A 10337-nucleotide genomic window follows, 5' to 3' on the forward strand; every position below is an offset into this window, starting at 1 on the left:
TAAACCTCAATACTTCAAACCTCAAAACTCACGACTTCACAACAATATAAATGTTGTTAAATATATACAAATATATACTGTATATGCATTTCATTGGATTCAGGTCAGTCGTGGGATATTCCAGACCCTGTTAGTAATCTTCCCACATACACCAGCTGCAAACAAAACTAAAAGAGAAAATGTTTAGAATAACATTTGTTTATTCTGTGATGACCATAAATATCCAGGCACTCTCATAGGACATCCATAGGCCATCATTTACTTTAACATGTATGTATGCACACACACAAACACACAATTCATTTTCATTTGATCGTTTTGATGAAATTAAAAATTGGCAGGTAAAAAAACAACAAAAGAGGCGGACTGTCAAACGTTGGACAACAAAAACTAAAGATTAGGATGCAGAGCTCATCTCATCTGTCCAATCGTCAACTCAAACTCTTCTCTCTCTCTGAAAAAGAGGAAAAAATGAAGTTTTTAATAATGATTTTTTTACTTTTAATACGGATTACGCAGGTCTACAAAGGCCAGTAGATCTCAGGACTTACCTCTCACTAATACATCTTCCGTTTAGATACTTCTCCTCAGCCTTATTCAGTGAAATGTTATCAACACCAGCGATGGCAGAGATGATGGCCTGAATAATGAAAAGGATATTATAGCACACACTCACACAATACGTACTGGAAGTGACAATAGGCAAAAGAGTGGACAGAGAAGGATTCCCATGATGGATTTATCATGGATCGGCATATCAATATGAGACGTAATAGTTCCGATCTAATTTTATTGAGTAAATAGCTGCAGTAGAAAAGTTAGTGCAGGTTTAAAGATGCTGTGAGTTTGGTGCCGGAGATGTGAAAAGAGAAACGAAAAGAGTATAAGATAAATTTTTTGGTTTAACTGACAGATAACGCTGAACATTTGTCCCCTGTTTATAGACGCCTGCATCATTCGTTTTCATTGTTCCCGTTTTTGAGTCTTCTTTATAATAGCCATTTTGACCATATCATGCAAAATAAACAGTTTTCCACTACACTTCAGAAATTGTACATAGGACTATAAAAGAATGATGACATTGCATTGGTTAATGAGACAGCAAGATTCAGGTTCTCATTATGACAATACATGAGCAGGACAGGAAGCTAACTAAGACTGCGTTGCATGGTGCGTTCAAGTCACATCAGGAATTATAAACTGCTCCAGAGATATGACCAGGCGGTCTACGTTTTTTATCATAGGAATTAATGCAATCACACCAATCACATGGCTGATCTGCTTATTGATCTGTGAATGGATATAGATTCCCCCCAGGACTTCAGACGTGAGCAGACGAACCTCAGGCAGCAACACGTCCAGCACGAAGCGCACATCGTCCATGAACTTGACGTTGGCCAGGCAGGGGGCGTGGTCAGTGACGCGGTGGAACAGCTCCTTCAGGTACAGGTACACCTGGTCCAGCTGCCGGTCGTCCTCCAGGTAGGGCTTCACCTGCAGCCGCCGTCGCACCTTCAGGAACGAGCACAGCCAGCGGGAGGCCTGCTGCCCGCGGACCACCGCCTGGACAGACAGACAGACACATTCAGCCCACGCTTTATCAAGAGCCACAAGTAAGTATAACCACCGCCTGGACAGACAGACAGACACATTCAGCCCACGCTTCATCAAGAGCCACAAGTAAGTACAATAAGTACATTATACAGAAGAGAAACAACAATATATCGCTGTCTGTACAGTAAGGATGTTCATAGAACCAAGTGCCAAGCACTAACCATCACTAGGTTAACCCATTCCCCGTATGCATCAGAGAGAGCTAGGATAAGATGCTAGACCATGCTAAGTACTGTTTAAGTGTGATGAGGTACAACATAGTGTTGGGGGGGGGGGGGGAAGCTATGCAGAGTCCAAGTGAACTCTGAACAAGAGACTCGCGTTATGGACCTCAACCTTCAACACAGACCCCCGTTATGGATCTGAACGCTGAGTGTTCAACACGCGCTCCGGCTAAACGAGAACACATCATCAGCTTGGTTTGTATTTCTGCTCTGTTCCCGTCATAATTCTGTTTGACTTAAAGAAATGTGCTGTAAGTACGATTGAAGAGCAATTATTTGATTCATTTGTTAGAAATGGCAAAAGCCATTCGTCAGCTGTTAGTGAGTGAAACGCCCTGTGAGAGAATATCTGTGTTGTGAATATCTTCATATCCCTGCGGTAGATCCATAGACGTTTTTACAATGCCAAATATGCCCGTCTTATGCACGTCTTTTCCCGGCATGGCCCGAGCGTTTACACTGCCCGAGGTCAATCGCCGGCTTGAGCTAGCACTCCAATATACCCTCCCGGACCCTACACATATTGGCGGTTTCGTTCTGATGTAAACGCAATTAGACGGCTCCGCGGTTCCAGGGACGGGGCTTGGGAGAGGTGTCGCTGCGCTGTCTAGACAGAGACACCGCAGCGATATCAACACGAGTAGATCTAACTGGAGAGACGGGGAAATCCAGAAGCTGCTGATCATGAGAGGAGGTGATGCAGTCGCATTAAAACGAAGACGGGGAAAGAGGGTGCTATCTACGTGGAAGACGTTTTTTATCCTCTGGATAAAAAAGAAGTGGTCAGCAAAATAAAGAATATGTTGTCGTTTTGCACTTGGAAATAGTTAATCGCGTTTTAAGCCTACACTCAGGTGCGAACTCATTCTTGCATGCGAATCTCTAGAATCATAAACAATTATAACATTCGTTGTATGCAAATGATAGACCTGTTAAGAGGTCTACTCTCCGTGCGTAGCCCCGCCTTCTTCAGGGAACCAAGAAAGCCGGCTCCGGGACGACGGGGGATTTTACCCCCTCGGTTTTACACAGGCAAGACAGTGAAATTGCCGGGCGTGCAAAGCCACGACCGGACCGGCTTGGCAGTGTAAAGGTCTCATGAGACCCAGAGCGGCCTCACTAGACCAGGACCAGGACCAGGACCAGCCTCATGAGACCAGGACCAGGTCCAGCCTCAGGAGACCAGGACCAGGACCAGGACCAGGACCAGGACCAGGACCAGGACCAGGACCAGGACCAGGACCAGGACCAGGTCCAGGGCAGCGTCTCCTCACCAGCAGGTGCCTGTCGGCGAGCCGCTGGGACACGATGAAGGTCACCAGCTTCTCGTTGGCGCGGTTGTGGGCGGCGACGGTGCGGTCGGGCAGGAGCCTCTTGGCGCCCGGACCCCCCTCCTCTGGGGCCTCCGAGACGCTCTCCTCCCCCCCGCTGTGTGGCCCCCCCTCCTCCAGCTCTGGGCTGCTGGGCAGACCCAGCCTCTCCACTCGGCCCTTGGGGTACTTCCTCCTCACCGGGTAACCTTGGAGACGAGCAAACACCCGTGAGAAGGGGAACGGGAACGGATCGGAAGTTTGGAATTTGAAAATGTATTGGCAAGTAATCCCCTCCCCCAAGGATCTGAAGTAAATCTGAGTTGAACAAACTCATAAAATGCGACGAGTATTCGATGAAGGAGCCGGCGAACGAGCTGCAGGCTGCGGGAGGAAATGGAGAACTGCTTACAGAGCTGTCAATCAAATGTCAATCAACTGTCAATCTTGAAACATTGCTCGTTTCAAATGGAGAGAAAATGGTTTCTTAAACAGTGGGTGCTGATGAATACGACCTTACACGTCATGTCAGATATTATCCATCAGCCATTGACCTCAGCGGCCAGACTATCAGCATTCAAATGAGCACTGCAGTCGGTTTAATCATCTCGAGGCGGAACATGCATGTATTTTCTGCTTACCAATACGGAACACGTAGTCATTGATCATCTCCAAGGCCCAGTCGATGATGGCAGCGTAATTTGCCTTGGCTGCACACTACAACATAACCCATAAGGTGTGTTAGTATTAACGTGTGGATCACAGAGACACACTCGCTGTGTGACGCTGGTGTCGTTCTCACCACCAGCTGATTGGCCTCCTCACAGTCCAACGGTTTGAGGTTCCTCAAAGACACAGAGAACCTTTAACACAAGATGAGTGCCGTACATTAATACACGCAATACGACGGTGCACTTAGGTTTGTACTGCACAGTGCCCACCAGAATGGTATATTTATACCCGGACAGTTAGAATACTGTTTGCTTTGATGAGAATCAGCAGCCCAAAGCCGGACGCAAACTGAGACGAACTACGGAGTATCTGTAGTTCAGAGTAGTACTACTGAGTATCAGAGCTTGGATCTACAGTAGGGCTGGGCGATATGGACCGAAAGTCATATCTCGATATCTTCAAGCAGAATATCGATATAAGATAAATATCGATATTTGTTGACGCAATAACATTGTTGCCGTCGCCGCGCTCCAACTCGTCACTCTACATCGGTGGCGTCGCTGTACTCTCATTTCCAGCCTAACGAAGGCCGGCTGGAATGTCGAGACAGCTTAAGATTTTGGGTCGCTGAACGCATTTTTGAGCACGTTTTGCTGCTGCAAGTGATGGAAGACGTCGGTCGTAGCCTAATCGACCCTTTAGTTGCGACAGATTTGAAGCACTCTCTACAAAAAACCTGATTCTGTCATTCGTCAGACGCCTTGTACCCAAAACATTTCCAAACTATGGAGCCATTGTTCTCCTGCTTACATACAAGCTCCTCTGCGCCGCGTTTGCCGGCGGACACCATGTTTCGCGCCGTAGGGGATTTAAAAAAGTGACGTGAGTGGAACGGGGGCCGGGCCGTGTGTGTGTGAGCCGGAGGCAGAGCGGGAGAGAGATAAGCAGAGTTACGAAACAGCAGGCGGCAGTCGCGGTTCGAAACTGCTGTTATTTGGATAAAATATGCTGTACTTTCAACGCAAATTAAACTATATCGATGTTGACGACAGCGTCTCGTTCCATATCTCGTTTGAAAAGATATCGATATATTTCAAATATCGATATATCGCCCAGCTCTAGTCTACAGCTCTGTGCCTTTAGCTGCTTGGGGATGGAACAGTAACAGGCGGAACCACGACACACAGCTACAGCATGCTCTAACCTGCTGAGCCATCAGATCTTATGTCCACTAGTGCAGCCTCCAATCAGAGCATCGAAGAGGCACTCACCCCTTCCTCTTCTTGTCAATGGTCGGCTGATCGATCCAAACGATGCTGGCCTTTTTCAATTTAGGTTTGACACTCTTCACCTGCAGAACGACACATTAGAAGTGTTTAGCACCAAGCTTTCTTAATGTTACGTTACATACTAGGGTAGACTATGGTAGATATCAGCAGCACTCACCACGGCCGGCCAGAAGGGAAACAATCTGAACTTGCACCAGACAAAGTCTCCCTCTTTGATGCTCGCTGGCTCTGTGATGTGAAAAACAATCGGAATATGCACGTCACCACTGAACTGACAGACGAGTACAGGACTGATATTAATATCAAGCAGTGGTGGGTAGAGTACTGAAAATCTATACTCAAGTAAAAGTAAAATTACTTCCTTCAAAATCGACTTGAGTAAAAGTAAATATTCCAATTAGAAAACCTACTTGAGTAAGAGTAAAAAAGTACTTTGTTATAAAGTTACTCAAATTACTTTACATATTTGTATTGGAGTGTTTGGATCAGTGAAAAAGACATAGCGTGTTTGAGCGCGTGAGCGAGTGAGGGAGAGAAAGAGATCCACTCTTAAAACATTTCTTCATAAGTTGCTTCATTGTGTGCATTGTTCATTAAACATACATAGGCCTGCAACAATATGTACAACAAAAAATGTAATTTAATTTCAAACAAATTTACACTAAGCTCTGTGCATGTGACAAAAGGCAAGCGCTTTGTAGGAACACAACCAGTTAAACACCAAGGAGACTGGCTTGGTTAGCTGATTGGCCAATAGGATTTGTCTTGACGTGGTTGAGATCCAGCCTACACTCACAGAGCCAGACACAACAACAACGACGAACAAGTTCCTGAGCGGTCTGCAGAATACAGTGTACCATCGTATCTTTAGAATGATAGAAACTCTACGTGGACCGTAACCCCACACCCCCTGGCGAAAACATCTTCCTGCGCGCCTGCCTCCACGCGGGCCTAGTCCTCCGTCTCAACGTAACGGCCCACTCTTCTCCTCCACTCGTCCCCTCGGCTGTGAAACCGCAACCTAAGGGCGCGTCGAGGGCGCGTCGCTAACGTGTACTCTTGTATCACAGTCAACGAAGATAATGTCTTTATCGAAATTTTATTTTTCTTTATTTTCATTTTAATGAAGTCCCAATGGAGTATGTAATTGAGTATAGAGTAGAATTATAAATGAAATATTTACTCGAGTAAGAGTAAAATTAAAGACTTAAAAAAGGAACGTGAAAAGTACTCGTTATCTTTTGCTACATTTGCGTTACTTGTAACGCGTTACTACCCACCACTGATATCAAGGGACGCTTTACGTTTGGAAAGCTGCATCAGGAAGCCTCGCAGCTCTTCCTCCTCCTCTTCCTCCTCCTCGTCCCCCTCCTCTTCCTCCTCTCCCTCAAACGAGATGTTGATGAGCTCCTCCTCTGGTAAACTGAACTCTATGGAGAGGTCTGAGGAGAGCTGGGACTCATTTTGGCTGGGCTGGTCTGAAAACACATCAACTCCTCCATTGAATGCGCCTGGTGCAGTGACAGTGTATTACCACAGGAGAAGACGGACTGAGTGTGAATGCGTGTGAGGTCTTGTGTGTCTGACCTAGAGGGGAACTGCTGCAGGGCGGAGAGTTGCCAGGTTGAATCCCGCTGCTGCCCTGTCTGGGCGTGGACGCCGTTTGGGCCTTTGGTCTCCTGCCGCCGGAGCCCACGCGACGCTTGGAGAGCACCTGTTAGTGTCAGTCAGTACAGAACATTAATGCATTACAAAACCCTCAATACAGACATTTACATTCAGGGTGCTTAGCAGACGCTTTCATCCAAAGCGACTCACAATAAGTCCATCGGTCAGGAGAAAGAGAAACAACACTATATCTCTGTGGGTACAGTAAGGACGTTCATAGGACCAAGTGCCGAGCGCTAACCATCACTAGGTTAACCCATTCCCCGTACACAACAGAGACAGCTAGGATAACACGCTACACAAGTGCTGTGTGTAAGTGCCAGGACGTACAACACACAATAAGTACGTAAGAGGGGGGGTGGGGTGAAAAGCAGCCAACACATAAGTATCTTGATTTCAGCGGGGGTGGGAGTAACAACCCTTATTGGGTCGGGGGGGGGGGGCAACATGAACAGAATCAAACGAGATGGGCCTGAACCTTGGCTGGGGGGGCGAAGGGGGAGCTGGACCGGGGGGGCATCGATCTGAGGCAGCGGAGGGGCGACGCCACCGGGGGCTCCAACGGGGAGGCGGGGCTGCCGTCTCTCAGCGACCCCTTGGTGAGTCTAGTTTTCAGGGGGCTGTCTGACGGGCCCCCAAGGGATGGTCGGGAGGTATAAGGAGCGTCCCGCTCCGGGGCCCGCGGGGGCCCGGCGGCAGAGTCCAGGCTCTTTGGTTTCCGGGCGTGCGGTTTCCTCCTCTTGGCGCCCGGTCGCCGGCGGGGAGACTGCCCGCTCGCCGGCGCTCTCGCCGGAGCTCTCGCGGCGCTCCGGGAGCGGGGCGGCCGGTCGTTCCCCGCTCTGGGCTTCGGGGCGACGGCCCCCGCTGTGGCCGAACGCAGGCCACAGCGGGGGGGCCGTCTCAGGGTCATACCGTGCGGGGGGAGGCTCTGGTCAGGAGGAGCTCGGGGGGGAACAGGGGGGGGTCGGAGCTGGACCTCCTCTGAGTCTTTGGGCGCTTCAGGAGGCTCGCCGCAAGGAACGCCATGAGGACAGGAAGTAGACCGCTGCATCGTCCTCTTTATGGGAAACATTCATCTTCAGAAGCTGAAGGGAGAGAAATGGGATCTGTTGGTCGGGAACTCGGGAAGATACACAACCTGGGGGTTATTCCATCAACCAAGCTAAAGGCAAAGCCGGGCTTATTTCGCTTAGCCTCGCTGCTTTAAGCTAGAGTTGCGTTCCATCAACGTGATTTAAGGGAATATCCGCAAAGTAACCATGGCAATTCATCCGACCAAATGAACCCGGTCGGTACCTGGCTAACTGTCAGGCTTACCTGAGCGGTGTTTCAGAGAAGTCCCATCTGTCGGAAACAAGTACCATCAGAAGGTTCCGCCAAGCTTAGTCCCCACGACTTTGTCATAAATGTACATATATGAAGTACAAACAGCCTATATCTTCACTAAAGGTCTGATGAAATGATGCAAACAAAATAATTAAATGAATCGCTATCTATTTCTATCGTGGATATTTTCGAAACACATTTTTAGACAAAATTATGTATTCTATCAAAATTGGGAACCAGCAGTCAGTTGGGGGCTCTAGCATCCACCCTGTGGTACGGGCGACCCGAGTTCGCGTCCTGGGCACAATATTGAATTCTTATTTTTATAATTTCCTTTGTATCAGAGAAATCAGGCCAAACAATTGACTTTTTATAGATAAATATGTCTTACAATATCCCTAGAACCCAAACATAACTTGCAAAAACCCATGGTAAAGTTAATGTTAATATTAATGTTACTGCTAAGCCATTGTCACAATGACAAAGACACTGCTGCATGGGAAATTGCAGCCACATGAATTCCATTCAGGTGAGTTTCTCGGCAGGCAGCCAAGACCACTTCTGTTGAGAAAAGTACTTTGGTCAGTCAATTTAGAATATCCAAAGAAATGGAAAATAAATGGCATGAAAAGTTTTTTGATTTCTCCAGTAATCCTTCCTAATTTGCTAATTAGGTGGGGATTGAACCCCGGGTGCAAGTCCGACACGTTACCTCAAGACTATCTCCCTGATTACTAATCCTGGCCATTATTACATTTAAATATGTTACGCTTAATGCTACTTATTCATTCAAAAGATTAGCGATTTTTTTTTGCCAGGCGGCCTCTCTGTTTTTATTAGTGGTTACGGTGTTCCCCTTTTGACTTATTATATGCTTGTACTACTCATAGACCTGCACCAGCAGCTTCTGTTCGCCGCTGGAAAAGATCCCGCTCGGTCCTTTTCGGACATTTGATCCATGATTCGACATTCACGGTTCTGGGCTGGTTACATATCTCGTGAGCGCGCGTAATCCACGATAACGTTAGCCTGGCTTGAACTAACCTGAGCAAGGCGCGGCTGAACTGGGTTGATGGAACGGCTTTAGCCTCAAGTGGAAGTTGGCGTTAGTTCTAACCGGGCTTAATCAAATAAGCGCCGCTTTCGTTAGCAGCTTTGATGGAATACCCCTCTGGTCGATACAAGATACCCACATGTTACATAACGCAACGTTGCAGTTTCACACACGCAGCGAAACTCATTAAGATGCGTCCATATGTTTAATAGGCCTATGTATACAAATTAAAGTATGTAAAGATACAAATCATGGCGATCTGGCATCAGAACGCATATGTTAATATAATACAGCCTCTAGCATATTTTACGATTTCGTTAGCACAAAGCTCACATGCAGTGCAATGGATTTATCTCTCCACAGTATTATACCGAAACCAGTAGACTTTAAATGCAATTGCTTAAGAAGACCGATCCACATCCTGTAGATCCATATCATAACAACTCAAACCATCCATGCAGCGGGTCGCGGAAGGACTTCTCATTAAGAGACTTCTCCGACTTCACCTTCCCTCATCCTTCTGCTGCAGAAGTCTTCTTTATAACCCAGAGTCCTGATATAAAGCACGCTGAGATGTGTAATTGCTCACCAGTACAGCAGCCCACTGGGTCCTCTCAGACCAGTACAGCAGCCCAGTAGGTCCTCTCAGTGTGGGCGGAAGAGTACATTAACTCTGGTGCGCTCTGCTGTGCGTACTGCGCATGCTCCGGGGGTTCCGCTGGACGCGCCGGACATCGACCCCGCGGCGGCAGCGGGCAGGAACGGAGAGCGACGAGCCGATCGGTATGGCGAGTGGACAGTGCCAAGCCTAAGGACAACCAGGAAAAGCCGAAGGAACAGTCTAACCCTGTTAGGATGTGGCGCATCCAGGGCGACGGCGCGTGTTGATGACACCAGGGTCAGATGCGGGTCCCACCCACAGGGGACGGGGACATGGATATTGATGTCATCCTGGCTGATGCACCCGTTTGCTGGTTGAACTCCGTCAGATTGCTTGAAGCTTGGTCCACTACTTCCGATCAGCCCGACATGTAAACACGAGCAGAGTCTGTTTGTATGGGCGTGGGCTGGTGACGTAGTTTATCACAACACTTCCTGGTCGGGTCCATCCCCCCTTCAGACGCGGATGACGCATCAATAATCACAACAACCAACAAATCAACTAAAATCCCTGTATTAT

General features: G+C 47.9%; 1 protein-coding gene across 2 annotated transcripts; it reads right to left on the reverse strand.

Annotated features, from left to right (window-relative positions):
- Window positions 1-194: 194 nt before the first annotated feature.
- On the reverse strand, window positions 195-9888 carry LOC307076233 (PWWP domain-containing DNA repair factor 3B-like). Of its 2 annotated transcripts, none has more exons than XM_079737155.1 (13): window positions 9747-9888; window positions 7256-7862; window positions 6697-6823; window positions 6414-6587; window positions 5267-5337; window positions 5092-5171; window positions 3951-4011; window positions 3790-3865; window positions 3482-3532; window positions 3113-3357; window positions 1342-1563; window positions 552-640; window positions 195-454 (listed from the first exon to the last, which is right to left on the reverse strand). In XM_079737155.1, the coding sequence occupies exons 2-13, from the start codon at window positions 7847-7849 to the stop codon at window positions 412-414; spliced, it is 1833 nt and encodes a 610-aa protein (XP_079593281.1). In that variant the 5' UTR covers window positions 7850-7862; window positions 9747-9888; the 3' UTR covers window positions 195-411. The 2 variants fall into 2 exon arrangements, with proteins under 2 accessions (XP_079593281.1, XP_079593280.1); XM_079737154.1 differs by having other exon boundaries at window positions 6390-6587.
- Window positions 9889-10337: the final 449 nt, after the last annotated feature.

The sequence above is a fragment of the Pollachius pollachius genome (genome assembly GCF_949987615.1).
Source record: "Pollachius pollachius genome assembly, chromosome: 5".
NCBI lineage: Eukaryota > Metazoa > Chordata > Actinopteri > Gadiformes > Gadidae > Pollachius > Pollachius pollachius.